Source organism: Phyllostomus discolor, chromosome 4, assembly GCF_004126475.2.
Source record: "Phyllostomus discolor isolate MPI-MPIP mPhyDis1 chromosome 4, mPhyDis1.pri.v3, whole genome shotgun sequence".
Classification (NCBI taxonomy): Eukaryota; Metazoa; Chordata; class Mammalia; order Chiroptera; family Phyllostomidae; genus Phyllostomus; species Phyllostomus discolor.
In genome coordinates this window covers 45,185,296-45,211,074 of record NC_040906.2, presented here as the reverse complement: position 1 = coordinate 45,211,074, position 25,779 = coordinate 45,185,296, and the positions used below count along the sequence as shown (strand labels likewise).

General features: G+C 34.2%; 1 protein-coding gene across 1 annotated transcript in view; it reads right to left on the bottom strand.

Annotated features, from left to right (window-relative positions):
* Positions 1-25,779, bottom strand: part of SESTD1 (SEC14 and spectrin domain containing 1) — a 97,475-nt gene that overhangs the window by 29,132 nt on the left and 42,564 nt on the right. The window contains exons 5-9 of the mRNA XM_028510940.2: positions 24,594-24,707; positions 13,832-13,945; positions 12,605-12,699; positions 9,984-10,039; positions 7,368-7,579 (exon numbers count right to left, since the gene is read on the bottom strand). Of these exons, the coding sequence (XP_028366741.1) occupies positions 7,368-7,579; positions 9,984-10,039; positions 12,605-12,699; positions 13,832-13,945; positions 24,594-24,707 (591 nt within the window). The remainder of the gene's footprint in view (positions 1-7,367; positions 7,580-9,983; positions 10,040-12,604; positions 12,700-13,831; positions 13,946-24,593; positions 24,708-25,779) is intronic.

The following is a 25,779-nucleotide window of genomic DNA, read 5'->3' as shown; positions in this document are numbered from 1 at the left end:
ATAAAGTCAATGAACCTGCCAAAGTTAAGCCTTTCATCAAGTATTAATAATTTTCCCCAATCCAGATCCAGAATATTTTTTACTATAAAAGGTGTTGCCCTAGTAACATAACTGACATTCCAAATTTTTATCAGGTTTTCAGGAGAACCAAGCTAGATACTTAAGCAAAGATCAAATTTCCATGAAGAAGGAAAAAAGGTCTTTATTAACTCTTTATCCACAAACATGTATTCTCTGAATCCAACAGATACAATGAAGTACTTTTAACAGAAAAAATAATTTTATTAAGATATACCTGTTACTAATTAGAATAAGGAATTCAATGACTGATATATGGTTATGCTCCCAAGAAGTGAATGAGGGTGTCTCTGAGCATAATATTATATAACCAGGCGATAAATAGGCTTAGCTTAGAGGTTTATAACAGAATATCACAGACCCATAATGCATTTCTGTACTACCAGGTTAAAGTACATTGATTTTGAAATCTATCAGCTCATGTAATTTTTTTAAATAATTATATAAGTGGACACACTATAGAAAAAATCATATATATCTCTTTCCATTAATTTTTATATGCATAGTGTTTTCATATGTTGTTCCAGATTTGAATGCCACAGCCAATTCTCATAGAATACAAGTAATTTCTAGCCTGTGTTTTTCACTTACATTGAACTATACTATAATGATTTTCCATGTGGCTACAATATAATTCTCAATGCTTACAAATCTTTTTAAGAAGGCTTAGTTCTTTGCCTCCTGCTTGCCTGCCTGCCTGCTTTTTTCCTTTCCTCCCTCCCTCCCTCCCTCCCTCCTTCACATCTGTCCAACCAAGCAACCTGTCTACCCTTATTAAGAGCTAAGTAATATACTACCTCAAATAATGATTATACCTGATTTCAAGACTCTAATTCTCTATTGTTGAGCATGTAGAATGTTCCCAATTTCCACCAATTCTAAGTAATTCCATATGAATATAATATATAACATTTTTATATTTAGCATTATATATAGTATTTTATAGTTATATATAGTATTTCTTCTAATTCTATATTGTTCTCATTACTATGTAATACAAATATGAATACAGAATCAGATGTAAAATGGCTTTTAATTATTTTCAACAATATAATCAATTATTTCACTAAAACTGTCTAAAGTCTAAAAATAAGAGCAGGATAAAAGCATCTCAAAAAATATTTAACTTTAACAATGTATTATACATTTTTTAATTGAAGACATTATTTACACACTTAAACTTTGCTTTTAGAATATGATACAAACAAAAGCAGGCACCATAAGTTTATGATAACTGGGGAAAAACAATTCATTGACATGTAATTTTCAAGGAGCCCTAAATAAAGTAAAGGCTTCTTGTGCAAAAATCCAGTTCCATAGTCAAGTGCACATATAGCTTTAATGTATGCTAAAAGTCATTTCCCTTAGGATGCAACATCAGTAAATGTATGACTATTTCTAATAAAAATTGATGCAAAATTGAGATCGATGCCCTAGTAAATAAATTTATTTAAATGCATTAAGATAATGGTTTACCAAACCAGGTTATACACTTAATTTTCAATCAGGACATCTTGCTCAGTCAATCTTAATATTAACTTACTGCAAAGCAGTTCCATGCTTAATCTGTATTAGTGTAACTTCTCAAATGGTTACATTTATATGCAAAGTATAACCCTGAAGATGTGTTCTTAAAATCTACCATGATAAATTATCTGCAAGGCCAAAAATGCATGTGACTATCCACCCTTCTTTCGTGACCAGGTAACTTCTAAAGAATGTGAGAGTATTTGGAAGTATATGAAGTCACATCAAGCAGAAGGGCATGTCAAACATCTGACCCAGTGAAAGAATATGAAGAAATGGGCACATAACCTCCAGCTGTACACTTGTGCAACTCCTATTTTGCCTCTGTGTTTCCTTTCTACAAACAAGAAAAAGCACATGAATGATTCCAGAAATAACATTTGCAATGCTGGCAGTAATTACTGCCACAATAAATAAGAAGAATCACAAGAGCATTTTTTCAGGGAAGTAGCATTATCTCCTATCCAGAAGTATGTGAAGTCTAATTTTTAAATGTAGCAGCAGCAGCAGCCCTGGCCACATAGCTCAGTTGGTTGGGGCAACGTCTCAATATGCTAAGCTTGTGGGTTCAATCCCCAGTCAGGGTACATACAAAAATCAACCAATGAATGCATAAATAAGTGAACAACAAATCAAGTGTTTCTCTCTCTCCCACCACTTTCCCCTCTCTGTTTCTAAAATTAATAAATAAAATGAATGAATGAATGAATGAAAGAATGAAGTAAGCAGCAACAGCATGGAGAATACCACACGAAGTCTGATGCTACCATTTGAACTGTGGGAAATAAGTGACTGATAACTACACTGGATATTATTCATCATATAGTTTGTTTATTTGAGATATTGATTTCTCTTTACATTTTCAGGGATAAGTCAGTGAAAAAAGAAATTTAGAAAAATTCAATTTGTGCTAATTAACCTAAGCAAGAGATAGTCAACTTTATGATTATCTTTATATAACCAAAAAACGTTATCCATTTTCCTCAAATCTACAAGACGAAGACATTATCAGTTTATGCTCTCTGTGTACTGACATGATCAATATATGTTATCACATAGTAAATTTAAGTAATCATTTGGCAAGGGAAATAGATCTTGTCTCTAAAATGTGAGAGAGTGTAGGACCATGAGAGGATGAATATTAATGTTCTAACCAATTCGAAGTAATGCTCATAAAGAAAACTGAATAGTAATGAAGTTTGGTTTTAACAATAATCTCGTTACCATCATCACCACCATTATAAATATTCTCATCATCTCCCTTCTCTATTCTTCTTTATCCACTTGAGCTGGCCCATCATTTCAGTAACACATTGGCAAGTACATTAATTAACTCCTTTGTCCCCTTTGTCTTTTATCATACCCACTGATCCCAGGTAGCAAAACACAAATGCTGGATGAATATCATCTTTGTGCTGCACCTCAACAGCCAGCCACAAATTGGTAGGGTTGTATGACAAGCCAGAAGGTTCCACATAAATTCAAGAATCAACCTACCTAAAACTACAACTATATTTCTGTGCTAAATTCACTCTTCCAATCTCCACAAAGAAAATCTAGAATCATCTCCACCTCACCTACACCTCTACTCCTCTCTTCAGTAACACCCTACTACCCTGCCTCTAAACCGATACCACCAAGCAGATGACCTTTGTTTTCTTACTTTGCAAAAAAAAGAACACATCACACAAGAACTCCATCTTCCTGATGTTTGACTTACACACAGAAGCACCTCTGTATTCATCCTACCCACTCTTCCTTCTGTACAAAAGCAGAGTTCTCCCTCTTTCATTTCTAAAGCTAATCTCTTCAACTGTGCTTTGAAGTCCATCCACTTCCACTTGTCAGGAACTTGATAGTATTAATTACTCTTTCTCTTTTGTATACCCCTGAACCCCTCCCTCCAAATAGTACATGCACTAAGCTTTAAAGCTCTTCAAGTTTTTCTTATTGTTGTTATTATTATTACTATTAAAAAACAAAAACACTACACTTGATACCTTTTGTGGGCTGAATTGTGCGGGCCCCCCCGCCCCGCCCCACCAATTCTGATCCTCAGTACTTCAGAATGTAATCATATTTATTTAAAGATAGGGTCTTGAAAGAGGCAATTCAATTAAATGAGGTTGTTAGAGTGGCCCTATTCAAATGGTCAGTGTCCTTAAAAGGAGAGGCAATTTGGACACAGGTAGAGAGGGAAGGTGATGTGAAGACCCAGGAAGAAGATGTACACAGAAAAGACAAGATCCTTCCCTCACTGTCCCGGAAGGAATCACCCTGCCAACACCTAGATCTTTGACTTTTAGCCTCCAGGCTGTGAGAAAATATTTCTGTTGTCTAAGGCCCTAGCACTTTGTTACAGCAGCCCTAGTAAACTAATACAACCCTTTTCTACCACTTCTAGGCACTATCAATTGCTCATCTTTCCTTCAAAGACAAAATTCTCAGAGTCAACTTACTCAGCATCTCCTTCACCACAACTTGCTCATTCCTGATTCCTGAATTCATGCCAATGTGCTTCTGGCCCTGCCCCTCATGTTCTGGGTCACCAATGATCTCAATCTTGTATATTCTAATGGACATGCTGAGTCTTACTCAGTCTTTCAGCAGCATATGACAAGGTTCTCAACTCCTTTCCTGAACTGCTTTCTTCTTTTGGCCTTCCTGGACGCAGAACTCTGTGTTTTTCTCCATCTCTGGCCAATCCTTCATTGGCCTACTTTTCAAGAATATGCTCTTCTACTTTACCATTACATGGAGGAGTTCTGAAAGCTCAGTTACAGGCTCACTCTCACCTACTCTCAGCTCTTTCCTTGGGTCATTCTCATCCTTACAAAGCCTCTTGATTTCCATTCATATACAAATGACAATGTCACCAGCCCGGACTTCCCTGGATTTCTGGACTTGTTTAGGACTACCCTTCTACATCTTAACTTAGATGTCTCCAAGTCACCTCAAATTCAACATATCTAAACCTAAATTCTGATTCTCCACACTCTTTTCCACTTACACTTAAACCCAACACCATTTAGTGTTTTATAATTGGTATACCAACACCACCCATCAAATCTCGCAAGCCATAAAAATGACTCACCTCTGATATCTTCTTTCTCACCCTCAGTCCCAGCAGTCTCCCTTCTGGGAACTTGAGTGGTTACAATTTTACAACAGTTTAATCATGCACCATAAAGGTGGGAACTTTGTCTATTTTACTCACCATTATATTCCACCTAGCACAATGTCACAATTAGTATTGTGACATTAGTATTTGAATGAGTGAGCAATATAGATATTAATAGAAAAGTCACTATGTGCCAAACACTAACCATTTTATAAAAATTATCTTCTATAATCCTTGTGAAAGCCCCTATTAAGTATGTATTATTATGCTGTTATTGTTATCCTCAGTTTACTGAGGAGGAAGCTATGGCATCAAGATGTTACAGTTCATTCCCCAGGTCAAACAATTTGAAAATGATAGAAATGGTGAACCCAGATTATCTGGGTGACTTGACACCACTATGCTATTCCATCATTATGGTTTTCAAAGATACCCCCTTAATCTGCTGCTTTACTTATCCATGGTCAACAGTGGTCGAACAATTAAAATGAAAAATTCCAGAAATAAGCAATTCATAAGTTTAAACTGCATGTTGTTTTTGGGTAGTGTGATAAAATCTTCCATTGCCCCTCCCAGGATGTGAATCATCCCTCTGTCCGATATATCCACATTATATGTGCTATCTGCCCATTGTCACTTAGCCTTCTCAGTTATCAGACTGTCATGGTACTGCAGTGCTGCGTCCAAGTACAGCAATGCTTATCTTAATAGTGGCCACAAAGTGTGAGAGTAGTGATGCTGGCTATTAGGATAGGCTAAAAAAGAAGCCATAAAGTGTTTCTTCTAAGTGAAAAGTTATGTAAATATGTGAAAAAAAAAAACAGTACATTTAGGTCTTTGTACTATTCATGATTTCAGGCATTTGGGGGGTCTTGAAACATATCCTTTACAGAAAAGGGGGACTACTGTACTCTTAAACTACTTGGCTAAACTTATCTGGATTTAATACAGGCTGTCTTTAACTTGTGAATACACTGTATTTAAAAAGTTATATATAATTAATGCTCAGAAATCTTTAGTTTGGTTACCATGAGATAAAACCTAAATCCCTTTGCCTGGAAATCAAGATCTTCCATAATCCAGCTCCTGCCTTATTTCAAGCCTTTGTCCTTGTGACATCCTGATGATCTGGTCAGGCATCAGCAAACTAGAGGCCAAAACTGGCCTACCACTGGTTTTGTAAACAAAATTTCATTGGAGCACAGCCACACATATTCATTTACAGAATGTCTATGCACTACCATGGCAGATTAAATAGCCATAACTGCAAGAAAAACTGTATGATTCACAAATCCCTAAACATTTACTATTTGGTCTTTTACAGAAAAAGTATGCCAACAACAGAAGCAGACTTGCTGACTAGATTTAGTTCAACTGAAGTAAATACAATTGTGTCATTAATCAAGTCCTGGGTTCTTTCAACAAACCTTTCAAAAGTGGACTTATGATCCCTGTTTTAGTAATAATAAAAGGACGGGAGGGAAAAAAAGGAGAGGAGGGGAAAAAAGGAAGTTAGCTGGAGGTTCAGGTGGCTAAAATAATGTAACCATTACTACAGAACATATATATGGAAGAATTAGGATTCAGAACATGTTTTTGGGTCTATGATGCTCTATGACTCAAAGGCCAACAATTCCCATGGTGCCTTACTGCTTCCTTTTTTTTTCAATAGAGTCTGGGATTTCATGTGCTATTATTTATTCATGCTGTTCCTTATCCTCCACAAAATGCTAATTCTTTTAAATCGAAAAATGGTGCCTGGTGAAATCACACATTCTTGGAGGACAAGCTCAAGTACTACTTCTTCCAGTAGATTTCCCTAGATTATCTGCAACCAGGGAATAAGTGCTCCTATAAATGCCCACAGAACTTCAGCCAGAACCTCCCGATACTTAAGGCTCTCCCTTCCTTAAATTTAATGATAGCAAAAGCCAAGTCTACCTTTATATCCTCTATAATACCTAGCACACTGTCTTCTACATAATAAGCACTTAATAATTATCTAATGAATAAATAAATCTAATAAAAACATTTCTAATCTGGATTTTAAGTAAAATATATTAAGGTTTATCTCTTAATAATGTAGCACAAAAATTCAGAACATAGTCTAAATAAGAAAAATGTCTTGGCACTGATTTTTAGTATAAAGGTAGCTAAAAATTTATAAATATTAAGCACATTGAAAGCCTTCTATCAGTTTCATATAATAAAATTTAATATTATAATTACTTATATTACAGTTTATCACTTTGCTAGGATAGAAAAACTCAATGTTCAAATAACAAAAATAACAAATTATTAGAAATAAATTATCAATAATAAAATTTTATTTATTGCAAGAATACAGAGATCACAGATGTTTCCAACAACTAGGTTTTTCTGAAGTTCATTCTAATAGCGTGAGTTGAATGCTCATGTCATTATTCTAGAAAGAACATAACCTTCATGCAAATACTATTTGTAAAACTACACATAATTAAAAATAGTTTAGAGTCTAGTTTGATATATCTAAAGTTCTCTATAAATAAGGTTTACATAAATAAGGCTTGGTATAAAATCAGTCACAGAGTAAAAGTATTTTTTAAAAAAACCCAACATTTATAATGGAAAAGAGTTAAATATATTCAAATCAGATACCTACCTGCATCACCTTCTGTTGAATTTCTTCTAACTGTGTACGCTTACTACGTTGCCTACAAACTTCCTGGTAACGGGTATATTGCTCTCGCAGTGAATCTAATAATTTCATAACCTGTGGCTGTGCAAGCAGTTCATCATCCATAGGAGACCATGACACCCCTCCATCTGAGCCATTAAATCGACGCTGCTGTAATTCGGATAATAATTCATGCCCTTTAAGAATAAAAGATACTCATAATCAGTATCCATAAGCAAATACAATTCTTCTCTATTCCAGTTTCTTATTTTTAGAACCTACCTACCTGTATGTCTACCTACCTACTAAGTACTGAAATAAAGTTTTAAAACTTATATAAAAATAAGGAGAAAACTGCATGTATGCATATATATATGTACACATATACAATATGGTATACTTACGTGTTATTTAATACATCATAAATACATACACTAAATATGCTATACTACATAGTAAATGTATATAGTGCATATACATTTTATCTATATCTATCACATTCTTCTTATTGGTGGATTCACTGCTCAGGATAATGTGCCAACTAGTCCTCTTCCCTGCAGAGCACAATTACACTCTGGAATTTGTCTGACAGTAAAAATCAATCTTAGTAATATGTTATATGATTTCAGTATTAATTCATACTTTTAATTATAGCTCCTTAAAAAAAAGATGGTGTAGCAATGTTTGATTAAAGGTAGAAAGTCTTTATTACTGGTACAAAATAAATAATCTCTACAACATATTACTTTGAATCAAGAGAGGCCAAAGAACTGCATCCAATGTTATTCCATTACAGCAAACTAATAACAGAATATCCACCCATTCCTGAGAAATTAGAATTGCAGAATGTGTAACATCTAAAGCTGTAAGTACATTAACAATTTTAAAAATAAACCAATTAACAAATTTTTTTTCAATTATTATTCAGGTATCAAAAATACAGATACCTAAATTCTTTTGTCTTCATCTTTATTCAAGAAAATGTCCTAAATTTAAATGGCTTGTAATACAGGGAGGGGCAAAGGAAAGTTTACAGTTGTTCATATGGAAAATACAATAGGTAATAATACAAGAATAACTTTGTGTTTCATGGATTCACAACTGTAAACCTACTTCTGCCCCACCCTGTATTTTCATTCATAGCTGTCTACTGTACCTTCTAAACACTCAAGAGATTACAATTACTTCTTTGTTCTCTAAAAGAAATTAAGACATATTGTACTAAAAAGGCTTAGGATGATTGAATCAATTCAACAAAATACTCAGAATTTATGTCTTTTCATTACATTTTATAATGGGAAGAACAACTATTTTAAAGACTTATGCAAGTCTAGTCATATATGTAAACACATAGTTATATACATATATTCCAGCCCAAATATCTCTAGTAGTGGTTTCACAGATTCTAGCAGAAAACAATAAAATTTTGTAAAGTAACAATACCTTAATTTAACTTATAATGTACTTTCTAATAATAGCTCATAATTCTAATTTTGCTGGTACCAGGCACTGTTCTAAATACTTTACATATGTTAATTCATTTATATTTAGCTCAACCCAGTAAGTGTAGATAGTTATAATCCCAATTTTAAGATGGGAAACTGAGACTTGAGAAAGTTAAGTGACTCATTATGCAGGTAATACGAGTACAATAATACTAGAGTTGGGACTTCAGCAGTCTGCTTTCAAAGTACAGCCTCTGAAATCATTATGTATTGCTACTTCTCTAATGGAAACAGCATCCACAAGGAAAACATTAAGGGTAAGTTGTCAAAACAGAAAAATAAATGTACTCTTTATCTTAATGGGTTTTATGAATTTAGACATATACTACACGCCATGCAGCAGCGAAGACACACTATGTGCAAGGCCTTTGCAAGGTGCTAAGTATTTTTACAAAGGCGACTATAAAACAGTACAGCCAGTGGCTTTGGATTTAGACCTGTTTTTAGTGCTATGTGAGAAGTTTAATAGTTACTTGATCTTGACTAAGTTTTTTAATATCTCTAAGCCTTGGCTTCCTCAAGTACAAAAAAAAAAAAAAAATTCTAATAACCTCAAGGGGTGTTAGGAGAATATAAAAATACCAACCCCCCCCCCCCCCCAAAAAAACCCAATGTTGGAATGTAGTAAGTTTGGATTGCTAAGAGCAATCCAACAGAATAAAAATTTTTATCACTATTTTACAGATAAAATAAATCCAAATATTTCATGGAAGGGCTAATTTAGCAATTTATCGCTACTAATATGTTTAATGTTGTAAACTGACATTTGATTAAACCAAAAAGCAGTTTGAAATTTTTTTCTTTGAGTTTCTACCACATAATACAGAGTAATTCATCACTAAGCACTGTCAATAGGCTCTCCAACATTAAGCAAGAGGAGATATAACAAGACCAGTGTTACCATAGGCTAATTGATATAAACACAATTTAAGTTCTTACAGCATCTCATGATGTTATAACAAAATGACTGAACAAACTGATGTTATTCAAGGACCTACTGTACATGCTCAACCAATATTTATTTCATGAACTGATCAATACAGGATTGGTTTACTGGAGTGTGATTATTATAATCAGTACGTTTTTCTCATCTTACCTGTCTGAAGAACTGTTTCAGGATCAACTGATGGAAGGAAGTTTAAATCCACAGACCTGGCAAGCACCAAAACAATAATTTTTAAAAGCTATTATTTCTATCCATATAACTTAAGAAAATCCTTTATACATACACATTAAAATAGGTACATGCAAGTATGAAAATCTGAGGTATACTGTTCTATCACGTGAATTTAATTTTTTAAATTATATTACATTATATTATTTATTTATATTGTTGTTCGAGTACAGTTGCCTCCATTTCCCTGCCACCACTTTCCCCTGCCCCACCCACCTGAACTCCCACCCTCAATCCCTCCCCCCTGCCTTTGGCTTTGCCCATGGGTCCTTTATACATGTTCCTTGACTACCCTTTCCCCTCTTTCACCTGTTTACTCCCCCTCCCTGACCTCTGGTTACTGTCAGTTTGCTCTTTATTTTAATTTCTCTGGTTATATTTTGCTTGCTTGTTTGTTTTGTTGATTATGTTCCATCTATAGGTGAGATCACGTGACATTTGTCTTTCACTGAATTTCTCTCTGAAACATTAGGAAGCCCATTAGAAATAATTAAATACTTGTACCCCTCAAAAAATACCTATGTGATAAATCACAAAATATACTACTTGGAAAAACACAGTTTATTATTATTAATTATAATATTATTTCAAATACATAAAAAAATCCATTTTAGTAGCGTGTTGGATATTTGTTTCAAAATAAAGTTTGTAACTTTATAACCCAGAAACGTTAACATTAAAAATGTACGCAGTCACCAGCTAATCAAAAGTTTGTCTACAGCAACCTTTGAGAGCTATAAATAGTCATATTTATGTGTGTGTCCCGAGCAACTGTACTCTCTTCCTCCCTGTACTAATTATGCTTCATGTGTGTTAGACTTTGACTTGCCATCTACCCTTCTTTCCTTCATCTCTACTCTCTAAATCTGTTTAATAAAGGCTGTAGTCCAAGACCTTGCTGCTGTAATTGAGAAGTCTTGCTCTAAACCTTTCACTTTCGTCTATTGATCTAGGCCTTCAGGTCTTATATAGCCTAGATCCTTCCTCATGGCTGCCATAAAGATGATGAAAATTTGCAACAACAGGGACTTTACCATCTGATGGTTTAGAGACTAAGAAACAACACTTGAGTTCCTTTAGGAGGGTCTGACGAATACAATACTTAACTTAATACTTCATATAGTCATAGGAACCAACATATACCAAAAGAATTTCCAAAACACTGCACAAGATATTATTAGATAGAAAAAAAGGGGTGCCACTGGAATGTAAACACAAGAAATTCTAAGAAAGCAATTAAACAGGTTTCTTTACTGCACTCCTTTCTCAGCATTAAACCCTATGACCATAAGCTCATTTTCTCTAGGCACCCTTTTAATACGTCTTTCTTGAGGAACAGGACTTTCAGGAACATCAAACTTCCTCTGCTGGGCTAGTCAAAAAGCAAGAAGTTCAGCTAATTTTTATCAAGTAATTTGTGTAAGATTTCACTTCCTAAGCCACATCATATAAGTGTATGCAATCTCTATACACACACTCACATATTTACATAATTGTAAATTTTTTACATTTCACATTTTTATAATGCATCTACAGGACAATAATGTTCCTAAATGTTTAACTTTAATGAGATTTACATTCAAACCATTTGTTTCTGTATATTTACTTTCTTTTAATCAAGATTTGATGTTATACAATGACCTTCTTATACCCGTCTTATTATCTCAGTTGATTGGTACATGACTATATTTGGATTCATGGAGTAAAAAGATAAATTTTATCAAAGTTCCATTGCATTTGTAAGGCCAGATTCAAAAGAGACAGACAAGGATGAATACTGATTCTTTCAGATTTCCTATTAAAAAATTACTATTCTAGTGACCATTTTGTTATTGAGAGACCAGAAAGAGTTAATTTGTGTCCTAAAGTGCTTTTTACCTGGGGGGAGGGACTTGGCCTACCAACAGGAAAATAGCAACTGTTAAGGTTATAAAGTTCAACAGAAACTTGTTAAAGTGATTTACCTAGTTAGCTCCATTTAGATAACACAATTGAACTATTACTTCATCTAGTGTCATAAAACACTGAATCCCCCAAGCTAAACTCAAGAATATCACTATTTCACAAGAACAGGGGAGTTCTACAGGCCAGGCATTTAGGTGCTAAGGTATTTAAGTAAGGTTATATGAATTTTACTTGAAGCTGCAAATTATCCCATATTCTTTTCAAGCAAAGTAATACTATTATAGTAAAGTACTATACTAAATACTAAATAGTAAAGTAATACTATTAAAGGTAGAAAATGGTTTCATTTTGAAAACATGTCCTTTCAGATGAATATTTTACACAGTGTCAGAAAAAGATAAAGTTATTACTAATCATCCAATTAAGTCTCTTGTAAAAAACTTTGCTTCAAATGAGTAAATTTTATATGTAAAGCAAATTCTCAAAATTAAAAAATATAATTAAAATTTTGTATATATCTATTTTTATTGGAGACTTATTTACCTTAGTTCTTTTAGCTTGCATTAACAACAGAGGTTTCTTTTATCAGATTAATTATAGCTTTGCAAGGGTATAACTGCATAACTCTGGCCACCTACCTTTCTTTCTCTTGATTTCCTTTATCACTTCCATTGTTAATCAAAGCAAGTTCATCTAATAATGATGTAGATTCCTTTGTAAACTTCTCAAAAACCTACAATATGAAATTTTGTCAACATATTAAGAATAATCTTAAAAGTTAATATGTACAAAAGGATTTTCAGTTAAGAGCAACAGAGTTAGAGAAGCAGGATTCCCTTTCCCTCTCTGGATGTCACTTGGCACCATTCAACCATCAGAGTGCAACAGTGTACAGGAGAGACTCAACCACTTCCTAAAACAAGTAGTTTCAATGGATAAGAAATTTTTAGAATTTACATATATTATGCAATTATTTTTATTCCTCAATCAACAAGTTTATTTTTATTCCCGTGTGTCCTTAAAAAACACCTGCACCAAAAACAGTTTTAACTACATAAATAGTATCTAGAAAAGTTTTAACCCTCACTTTCAGTTATAGAACATTTCTTTATGTCATTTATTTATTCTATTACCAATACATATGGGTACATGTAATGGTTACATAATTTTAAATACAAGCATATAGCATAAAAATAAATTAGTTGTAATTTTAATGTGAGTTGTTAGAATGTTTCCAAAAAGGGATTTGGGCAAGTCTGGTTAAAATAAAGTAGACATTCATTTGTCTGATGACATTGCTCAAATATGGTGGAAACAGAATTGGTTTCCCATTCTGAAATATCTAAAAGTTCATTATTCTTCAATAAAACTAGCATATAATCCAAACTGAGTTAATATGAAATTTGTTTTTTTTAGTCCCCAGCAGTTTCCTTAATAATGCTGTCTTACACAGAGTAGCCGATTTCAGAAGACTGACAAAGACACATTTTCAGAAATGTAAACCATAACCTGCCAAACTGCTCTCCAATTCAAATTGATATTTCAATATTTTCTCTGAGAATACTGTATCAACTAGATTACCTTCCAGGAAATTATGCTACTCTCTTATTCTACTTAAAAGATTTATAACTTTGACTAATACTGCTACTAATGACAACATAACAGCTAACACTCATAATCTGACTCCAGAGTATTTGCCTTCAAGCACTATACTAGTATGTGGTATATACTGTATTTCTTCATTTTTATAAAGAGGAAAACAATCTATGTTTTAGTTAATTACATTTTAGTTGATTAAAAAGATAAAGGCCAAAATATATCTTATTTACATGTAATAACATTTTATCTCACTGTAATATACCAACCAGCCTCTTATTTAACCAGTCCATGTGATCATAGGTAAGACTTCCACCAAAATCTTCTGTTAACTGACAAGGTTCTATGTAACGAGTCAATTTATTGGCAGACACTAAAATAACCTATAAAAGTAAAAAGAAAGAGAAAAACAAGAAAAGAAACATTTAGTAAGCCACTTTTTATGTCTATAAAAGTGATGAGAAGGTAAAATTATGTTGAATTATGTATTGTTTCCACCATGATGATATATAAATTTAATTAATACATTTAATATCAATTCAATAAATTGTGGCTACTGCTAATATATGCTATCATTAACTGTTTATAATAATTACCACATTAAAAAAACACAAACACTAAATAGTAGCTTGGTTGAAGCATTCTCACAGTTTTATCAACATTAATAATTTCTTGGTAATAAAATTCCTTTAATAAAGAACAAACTGACAGTGACCAGAGGGGATGGGGGAGGAGGATAATGGGGAAAAGAAGGGGAAAGGGCAAGAAACACGAATACAGAACTCAAGGGCACAGACAATGGGGAAGGACTGACTGTGGGAGTGGGGGGGGGGAGGGTGAGCAGGGGAGAGCAGGGGAGGCAGGGAAAAAGGCAGGACAACTATAACTGAATAACAATAATAAAATAAAAGAATCATAAAGCATCTACTCTTAAAATCTGAATACTTTTATTAACATATTTTATGATGCATCTATGTTATTGCACTTACTGCTTTTTTTATTGCTAATTAATCAATACGCCATTATAAGAATAAAGCATAATTTGTTTTAAAAAATTCCTTTAATATATTTAGCAAAGAATTTCAATATGGCCTAAAATTAGCCACTAAAATGATAAGCACAAATGAATAAATCTGGCAATGAAAAAAAATTTGCAGTTTATTGTGCTTTTGCATTACACTCTGTAATAAGGAAGTAACAAGTCTATCATTTTATTGTAATTTGTGAAAAGCTCCTAAGAAAGAGAAGTCAAGTCAAGGAACTTGTATAAAGGACCCATGGGCAAAGACAACCTGTGGTGGGTGGGGAGGGGAGGACTGAATGTGGAAGGTGGGGTTTGGTAGGGCAGGGGAAGGTAATGGGGGAAAAATGGGCAAAACTGTAACTGAACAACAATAAAAAATAAAATAAATTATATGAAGTTTCTCTAACATTCCTTTGATTATATATTAACAAAATATGTCCTGTAATAATAGAACAAAACTTGGGATATACTAATAATTTAATTTGAAAATCAGAACTAAAAAGTAGGAAGGTCAAAGATTCATAATTTTGAAACTTACATATTAAAATGATAATCTTTTTACTCTAAACTTTAAAAGATTTCAAATACAAATTATAGAATCACCTAAGAGACCACTGTGGAGTTAAATAAATTTTCAATGAGATATATATAAGGCTAGGGAGTTAATTTATAATAGTTTACTTTTTTATGTTCTTAATTTTTATAATAAAAATATTTAAAATAAATAACTATAAATCTTTTAAAAAAATCTTCCCAGAAAGAAAATACCAGGCCCAAACAGTTTGCGAGTTTTAAAAACCAAAAGAAGAAATTTTAAGTATCTGACGTCTTTTATTAACTAATTATATTGTGAGAGTTTGTATATATATATAATGGGGCAAGATACTCTAGACCTCAAACCAGTTTCAATTCTGGCTCTGCTCCTTACTAGCCCTGAGCTCTCTAGAAAGTCCTGTAAAAAGCCTTGGAGCCTCAGTTACCTGCTCTAGTAAAATCAGCACATTTGTCCTGATGATCTATACACTACTGTGCTTAGCTTCATGGTCTAAGAAGCTTCATTAAAAAAAATTGAGTAACATCATTTCAATCTTTAATAAATGTTTTCAGATATAAAGGGCACACCCTCAACTCATTTTGAGACTAAAATAACATAGATATCCAAGGACAATTCGAGAAAACACTAGGATTTACAAATACTTTTGTTAGTTTACATCAAGTGTTAACAAGACTGTAGTGTAGCAGAAATTTTTTTTTCATCCTCACTCAAGGACATGTTTTCATTTTAAAGAGAGAGGAAAGGGAGAAGGAAGGAAGGGGGAGGGAGACCGAATTGAGAGCATGCGCATGAGAGGGGAGGTGGGGGGAGTAGATAGATATTTGAGAGAGAGACATTGATCAGTTGCCTTCTGTTCTATCCCAACCAGGGACTGAACCCACAACCTACATGTGTGCCCTGACTGGAAATCAAACCCACAACCTTTGGTATATACTCCAACCAACTGAGACACCCAGCCAGGGCCCAGAACAAATTCTTATATACCTTGAGTGGATATATAAATTAAAATGCCTTTTAAAAAACAACTTGGCCTTATCTTGAAATTTGAAACATTTCTATGACCTACGCCAGGACAATCTGCAAACAAAATCTTAATACATGTTTATCAGGAGACATACACAAGAGATGTTTATAAAGCATCATTTGTAATAGTGAAAGAATGGAAACAGCCCAAATATTCATCAATAGAGTAAGTATATTGTTTTTATTCACACAATGGATTAACCTTTAGCAGTGAGAATGAATCAACTGCAAGAATATTCATGAGTCTTAAATAATGAGTGAGAAAAAGCAAGTCAGTGAAGACTAAAATTATACCATTTTTATAAAACTAAAAAAATAAAACTAAGTATATTATTTTAGAATACTATTCCTAAGTAATAACTCTACAGATATAGATATGAAAGAATAAAAGATAAATACCCTCTATTTCCTTTTAAAGATTTTGTCTTTCACATTTAAGTTTCTAAGACACAATCAGAGAGACTACATAAACAGAGGATGGGTAAATACAAATAATTTAGGTGGTAAGGGATGCAGGACAGGTGAATGGGATCAGAGAGGGACACGCAAGATTACTTCAAGTTACAGATATTTGGGTTCTTAGGTTAGGTGGTGGGTATTCAAGTGTTTTATTATTATTATTATTAAGCTTCATATACACATTTTTTAAGGAATATGTACCAAGTACCATACTAAAAAACTAAAAACAGAAAAGAATCAGGAGAAGAATGAAATGACATATAGGAAAAACACACTGAGACCTCAAGCTCAGAGTGAGGAAAGGGTTCCTCTTCTGAGGCAGCAAGCATGGAGGTCAGAGGGAGAACAAAGGGAAATCTGGAGGTGGTAAGGACAGGGAAGCAGAGAGTTCATGTGATTCTTTTTTTTTTCCTATTTGAAAAATAAAAGAAGTAAGATACGGGACATCAGATTACATTTTTGGTTAGTCTAATAACAGCAAACTGTATAAGCCGGTCTATACTAGATGACAATTTAATGTTATCTCTAGACAGGGATGTCAAACTCATTTTCACCAGGGGCCTTCAAAGGGCTGATTGTAATTTTAGGACTGTATAAATGTAACTACTCCTTAACTAGGGGCAAGGAGCTTGGCGCTGCCACTGGGTAGAAACAAGGTGCCAGCCGTAATAAAACAAGGTGGAGGGCAGGTTTCAGCCCGAAGGCCTTGTGTTTGCCACCTGGGCTCTAGTATGAGGACTTTAGTATATTTTACTGTTTTCCTGTTTAAATAATAGTGAGAGCTAATTTAAAATAACCATTAAAACAAAAGAACACAGAAAATGGTTTTCTTAGTGAAAAACTTGTCACAGACAGCTTTTTTTATCCTCTAGCTCCAATGCAGCTTCTTGAGTTCTTAAAGACAGACATGATGTTAAACATTAAACAGTAAGTAGAATTAAGCCACAGAACCATTTAAGCTGCCACCAATTCCTTTTGGGATCAACGCAGATACTTCTACATTAAAAGATTAAACACAATCAGATCCTAGAGAGGGGCTTTTCCTTTCTCTAAAAATGTCTAGCAATCTATCAACTAGATATACTATCAAAGAAAGTAAGAGGCACGTATTTATTCTATGAGGAAATAAACCACTTGCTGAATTGACCATCAATTCACATCTCAAAAGATAACATTTTCAAAGCACTCTCTCCCGAAAAAAATGACTGAATAGAAAACACAATGAATGTACAACATAGTAAGTGGTCTTTCTGCTCTTGAATTGTACCTTGTGTGGCACAATATTCTAATTAAAATGCTGTAATAATATCTCTTGAAAAATCCCTCTATTATGTCCCTCATATTATAACTTAAGTTTTAATAATGTGCTATTAATTTGTTCGATAATCATTTACTGGAAGTTACGTGTTCTAATGCTGGGAATACAAAATAAATAAGGTTCTTCAAAGGAAATAAGCTTTCTATTTCTGCAATAATCCAGGGACAGCTGCCTAACGCTTTAAGTAGGCTTCAATCTAAAAGTAGATTGAAGTTTTCTGGTTTGTTTCTACAGTCTTTGTTGAAAATACTCTAACTGAATGTACATATTGTTGCCCCTTTGGTCATAGTAGCTCAGAGGGCCAAAGGCTTTGCTAGAATACTCCCAACTGTTTCCAACTTCCTTTTCTGGGTTAAACACCATTATATTATAATGAAAGGATTCCAAGTTTATGCCCCAGCTCTGCCGCAAATTCACTAACCTTAACAGAAGTCAACCTAAAGGAATTCACTCCTGGCTTATTTCCCCAATCTGCCAAAGAGAGTAGCTACCCTAAATTATCAGTGATGTCTTTTAAAGCTCTGAGAGGACATAATTCTGATGAGCTGCCATTCCATACATTTAATCTGGGCCATTCTCTCTAATATATGACCTGTCTTGCCCAGTGAAGAACACTTGTCATTTTCCACCCAGTCTGGTTAATCTTATTAAACACACACCCCTTTCTACATTTTGTAGTTCCTAAATACATAAAATCATTGGTAACAGATTTCAAGTTTAATAAGTCAAAGGGAAAATCTGCATACTCAGTTATATGTGGCAAAAGTTTATTTGAATCTCTTATAAGTTTTTCCTAAAATTAAATCATATGTAAATAGTACAGATTCACTTTTATGACATCAAATATATTTGAGAGTATAATAGAAAAGAAAAAAAAAAGATCACTTTGTCAAGTCCTTTCAAAGGAACAAATACCATGAAACTATTTCAAGAGTAAGCCCTACACAAATATTAGTTTTTCCTTTATTTTATTTATATTAGAGAGGTTAAGGCAAGACAAAGAGCACATACCATTTTTCAACAAGTTTGAAAAGAAAGATGATATTATATTGTATTTAATCAAAACATCTGTGAAGGTTCTTTCATCTGAAATCAGACTTACAGAAAAGGCTGACTGTCTCTCCCATGCACCCACCCTCCCATGTGTCACTGGAACACGTGTCCTTTCCTAATAACATATTCCCAAAGAACTGAACTTTTACTCACCAGGCACTCAGATGTTCTACTTTTTAATTTTACTTATGCTAAGACTGTGTGTGCAAGATTTGGAATAAAAATGAGTCTGAGTGCCTGGTACATATTCATGTGTGTATATGTGTTTGTTTGCTTGTTTCTGTTTGTTGGAGAATGTTTTTCTAAGGGAAAATAACTTTCTGCAAAAACGGAAAGAACAGACAGAGGAACGTTAAGGCAGTCTTGGTCCTGGCTCTAACATTAGTATGGCCTCAGAAAAAGAACAGGATCAGATGCAGTAATAAAAAGAGGTAAGAGAACAAAACCATTTAGAATGGTGGCTGGTTATCATTACCAGTAAATAACACTTTTGCTCTCATGAATGACAATAAAGAATGAGAAGGTGGAGATCCTTTTGATCATGAGTCTCCCAATCTGAGGAAAAGACTACTGCCAGGACTGCTTCAAATGTATCATCTTATCAGACTATAGAGACTATTACCTACTCAGCAAAATCTATCAAAACCACAAGGTAAATGCTGAATAACAGAAAGTACCTGAATATCTGAGTTGCTGAAAAGGAAACTAAATAGGTAGGCAGCTATTTTGGAGGCAGGAAGGACACCTGAAAAAATATTCAGATAAGCAATGACAGAATAATATTTAATGGCTAATGAAAAACATTAGAGAAATTAATAGAAGTTCATCAAGAAAAAAAGTTTAGGAAGGGTGATGGGCAAGAAAATCATGTGGGAAGAGGCCAATAAACTAATGAGTGGGTGTTTATCTGATGAACATGTGGACAGTTGGTAATAAATCTTTGTTCTGGATTAATTCTATAAGGTAAAACATACTTGTTGCTTAGAGGAACACCAGTACTCATAACAAAGTTATACTTTCAAGATCCCAAACAATCCCAAACAACAAGGAAAATAACTTTAAACAAGCATCTATGTTGAATTTAATTTTACATATAACTCTAAGTATCATTTAATGGCTGGTGCTAAACTGTCCCTTGAAGTTGAATGTGTTTGGTAGTATATTAACCAGCATTTGAAATTACTCTCATTTCATTAAAACATTTGGCTTTTATAAGTGCCTAGTGCTTATTTACTTGGGAAAATATTATCGCTGAATCTCTTCGATGCCCAACAGAAAGTATGTTGACAAAAGAAGCTTTAACACTTGAGTTTTAAGACATCAATCTATAACAACAAATCAAGACAAGTAGGAATTCTATTCTATTTTATCCTTTAAGAGTCAAGGTATTACATCCAATTAATGCATAAAGCATGAGACCCAACTGGGCATTTCTGAGCAGATGCCTGTGCTTAAGCAGGACGTGACGGGCTCCTCACAAAAGGGATCTTCTCCCTTACTCAGTGTTCTGAGCCACTGCCTCCTGTTCACTTTGCATTCTCCCGGAGCAACATTTCCTGCCTGGCCCTGGCAAGAACAGCTGTCCTCTCTGTCTGAAGTACTCACCATGGCAACATTCAGACCTCCAACTTTCAGCTTTTACTTTCTTCCCTCACTATACTTCTGTTTCTCTTCCTTGGGATGTGTTTCCCATTCAATTATCAGAATAAAAACTTTCTTCATGTAATCCAGCAGCCCGGCTGCCTTCCCTTACATGCTGGCATATACCCTTCTACTATGTCTACATTGGAGTCAACGACGACAAAAGCTGCAACAACAAAGTGAAAACAAAACAAGCACCTGGCTTCTGCTTAGCAAGTAAAAAGGTGGAAAGAGCATTGCTCCAACACTTACAAGAACAACAACAAAATAGTGCACATTAATTGAAAATCACACATTTCCTTGGATCCATTAGAGAGTTAAGTTCACAGGAAAACCAATTAACCTGAAATCTAAGGAAAGACCTGTGCCTTCAAGGACAGATGGAGCTGGAGCACTTTTTACCTGGGGAAAATGCCAGACACGATACAAGCCTGGAAAGAATTCAGCTAAAATTTTTAATGAATTGCTGAAGGCCAAATGTGGACTAATGTCAAAGTTACAGACACCCTGGGGTACAGACACAACAAGAACTCAAACTCACTTGCAGGCTCTTCTCCACAGACTTCCCAGGGACTCAAGAGAAAGAGTACAGGCCTTCTTTCTCTTGGAAAGAAGGAAGGAAGAAGCAGCTACTAGGGGAAAGGCATGAAGTTGATGCACAGCCTAGATTCTTCAGCTCTTATCTCTCCAAAAGAACAAAAACCTTCAGGAGTGAGGTAAAGATGGTAACCTGTGATGACCTGAAGGCACAAGGAAAGCCCCACTGCAGCTGGAGGAAGGAAAAAGAAGCCTCTATCCTAATGCGGGCAGGAATACATGTATACCATGAGCCCAGATTACGGTAGGCCTCCTGAAGTTGGAGAAAAGGCAACATCACTAAGAGGGCCCTGCTTCCTGGACTCACCATCACAGAGCCTGTCTAAGACAGGCTTAATCAGAACAACAGAGGATGTCGCTCTAGTGTCAGCACTGCAAGGAGGGACCTTCTCTGAGGCACACAGGTGGAAAGGAAAAACCAAGAGCTGAGGGTAGAACACTAAGAGTGGGCAAAAGTAGTTTCACAGTTGTCAGTATGGCAAACAATACAATAATTAATAAATAATATAAGAATAAACTCTGTTTCATGGACTCACAACTGTAAACCATGCTTGCTCTACCCTATCTTATAAAACCAAACCCCTCTAGCAAACCAGCCCACATCTTCAACTCAAAGTAGCCAGAGGGACTTGAAGCCTATGATGCACTGAGAAAAATAACAGCAACAATAAAAGCCAAAGCCAACTCAACTCCTGACTAAAACATAACCCACCCACCAGCCCTTCCCCTGCCCACTAAAAGGACTTGTGTGAATGATAAGAGGTTACCCATGTGCAGCACAAATACAACTGACCTCAGTCTCTACTGTCCTAAACGAGATGTCCACCATACAACAAAAATAACAAGGCACACCAAAAAGCAAGAAAGGAAACACCCACTTTCAAGAAACAAAGCAAACAACATAACCAGAATAAGACAGAGCACAGATATCAGAAATATCAGGTAGGCAGTTTAAGATTATTATAATATATGCTGAAGGTTCTCATGGAAAAACTGCAGAACAGATGGGGAATTTCAGCAGAGATAGAAACTACAAGAAAGATCAAATAGAAATTTAGAAAACAAAAACATGGTAACAGAAATGAACTGAGTTTATGCTTCAACAAACTCAACACAGCCGAGGAAACAGTGAACTACAAAATGGATTAATAGAAAATACCCCAAATAAAACATACACACGCACAGAAAACATCAAACAGAACACCAATCTGACAACATTTTTGTAGTTACAGATCACTCTACCCACAACAGCAAAATGCACACTCCTGTCACATGCATGAGGAAATCAGGACAGACCATACACTGAGTCAAAAAACAAACTTAAAAAATTAACAATAACTGAAGTCATGAATATATGTTATCAGATAAAATCTTTCCATAACTATTACCTCAGATGTATCATAGATCTAAATGTAAAACCTAAAAATGTAAGAGAAATCTTTGTGGTCTCAGGTTCAGCAAAACATTCTCAGCTATGACATAAAAAGCCTTATTCATAAAAAAATTTTTTTAAAAGCTGTACTTCATCAAAGTTAAGATACTAAAAAGCAACAACAGACTGAGATTTGCAAATTACATATCTTATGACAGACCTCTATCCAAATACATAAGAACTTTCAAATTTTAATAACAAAAAAACAAAGACCTTACTTATTTTTTAAAAAATGGGCAAATAGTTGAAGAGATGCCACCAACGAAGGTACATAGATGGCAACTTAACACTTAAAATATTACTTACATCATTAGTTGTTAAAGAAATGCAAGTTAAAAACCAAAATGATATACCTCTACACCCTCACTAGAATAACCATCATTTCAACAAACAATAAAAAACTGACTATCAGCAAGAATGGGAATTTCATACTTTGCTGGTGGGAATGCAAAATTATACAGCTGGTTGAAATTCCACTTTGAAGTGTTTTATAAAGTTAAACAATACTAATCACATGTCCAGCAATCCCATTCCTAGATATTTTACCAATCAAAATAAAAACTTCACACAAAAGCCTATACACACAAGTATAAAGCCTATACACACAAGTATATACACACAAATGTTTATAGTGACTTTTATTTGTGATCACTAAGAACTGAACACAACTCAAAATATCCTTCACCTGGTAACAGATAAACAAATTGTCACAGCACACAAAGGAATACTGTAACTCAATAATAAGAAAAGAACTACCAATGCAAGCAACAACTGGATGAATCTCAAATACAAATGCATATGTAAAAAAGTCAGATTTAAAATGCTACATACTATTATCATTCCACTTACATGACATTCTAGTAAAGGTAAAACTATAGAGACAGAAAAACAGATCAGTGGTTGTATAAGGAACTGGAGATGGAAGAACTGACTAAAAAGGAGCATAATGCAATTTTTAGAGTGATATTTCCTGATTCCTTGATTGTGATGGTGATTATGCACCTGTTGGTGCTTGTCAGACCACGCAGAACTGTACAATAAAATGGATGAACTTTACTGCATGTAACTTATAACTTAAAGAAAAAAAATTACTCGTGTTTAACACATTTCAAGCTATCTCATTTAAGAATTAACTAAGCTTTCTTAAATCTTTCCAAGACACCTTAGTGACCTTCCTTTAGAACAAAAACACATTGACATTGACTTTATTGAAAATAAAAATGACATAGTATAGTAAGGACCAATATGAGTCTTAATTGTCTGAGTCTTCTACACATTCCAAGCCTTTATATCTATAGGGTAATGGTTTGGTGCCCTGCAATACTTCCCATTTTATTTAACCAAATGTAAGTTTAGTATGCATCAACTCTAAACTAGGAAGTTGGGATTAACAGGCTGTGGAAGGGAAATAAGAAGATTTGTTTAAACTTGTATTCCACCTCGGGACTTTTTCCTGATCTATAATAAGATATACTTTCAAGCAAGGAAAGTGAGAGGGAGAGAGATGTCAGTAGGAAAGAACAGACAATGGTGTGCATGTACCCAAACCAAATACTAAAAACTAATTCACATATCATATAAAATCTCCTGACTTCAATCCCAAATGTCTAGGGTTTCCCAGTATTACTTAAATGTCCTTGTGGTAATGCAATAAATTTTTTTTAATAAACAGTTTCTACTTATTCAAAGTAGTTAACAGAAAGCAATATAAATGAAAACAAGAAAGCATCTGTGGTCTCTGACAAAGAACCATAATTCACTCAGGTATCTGGATGCTGACTATATACTTACTAATCACTGCTTAGGCACTGATTAGGCATTACTTATGCATTGCTTAGAATACAAAGCTGAATAAACAATACAATCCCAGCAAAATGCTAATTTTAAAGTATAACACACTTCTGTTTTTTTTAATAGACTATATTTACCTCAAAGCCAAGTCTATCCTTTTCTTTCCAAAAACAAAAATGTGTTACTTTTTTATCCCAGAATTCATCTGGTTTCACCACACAAACAAGGGACACCTCAGCTGGAACAACATTCTATAAAATATAGAAAAATAATTATAAGTTACACATGTACAATGAATAGTTTATTAAAGTTATAAACTATTAGAAACTCATGATTAAGCTCACTATTTAAGAGGACTTTTGGAGAAGAATTAAAATAATAAAGTAGGAGAAATGCTCTAAACCTCAAAACATATATGACAAAGAAATACTTGAAAGACAAGCTGATTTAGAAAGGATTACAAGTAAACAGCAATATACACAGTACATGTGAATTACTTCTGTGTTTTACTGAATCTCTTCAACAGGAATATATACAGATTAAACTGCAAGACAACTTTTAGTTTAAAAAATTATTAAATCTATGACACGAAAATTTTTTTCTAACTCAATTATCTTTGAAAAATTCTTCAAATAACATAAAATCAGTTTTTTCACAAAATAAGTTTCTTATAGGCCATTATACGAAGAAGCCAAAATTGTGTATGATTATTAACTTGAGGAAGAGGACAAAGCTAATCCTTGACAATTTCACATTTACTAGATATGGCTATTCATTATTTACCTAAAAATAGAAATTAACATTTATTGAGTTAATAAGTATTCCATGTATATTTTATCAGCAAGCCCCTTAGAATCTACCTTTAAAATACATCTGAAATTTGCCCATTTCTAATATCTCAAACTAGTCAGCCTTTGAAATATCCTGTAGCAGGCAACCCTGCTTTATGTTTTCTCATGCTCAGAAAAAAACCCCAATCCCTTTACCAAGGCCTAGAAGGCTCTGCAAGCTCAGGGCTGCACTGACTCTCAGATCTCACCTCACACCTTTCCCCTCTGGCCTCACTCCTCTACCACAGTGATGCTGACCTTCCTGCTCCTGGAATGTAACAAGTTGTTCCCACCTTAGGACCCTTTCCTTGATGTTTCTTCTGTCTGGAATGTTCTTTGCCCTGCAGTAGGAATCCTCCTTCAGCTCATTTGAAGATTCTACTCAAATATTCCCTCTTCAGAGACCTTCCCCTGACCACCCTATCTAAAGTAGCACCATCTGACTCAGTCTCTTTTTACCACTGTATTTTTCTTCTAGTATTTACCATTATCT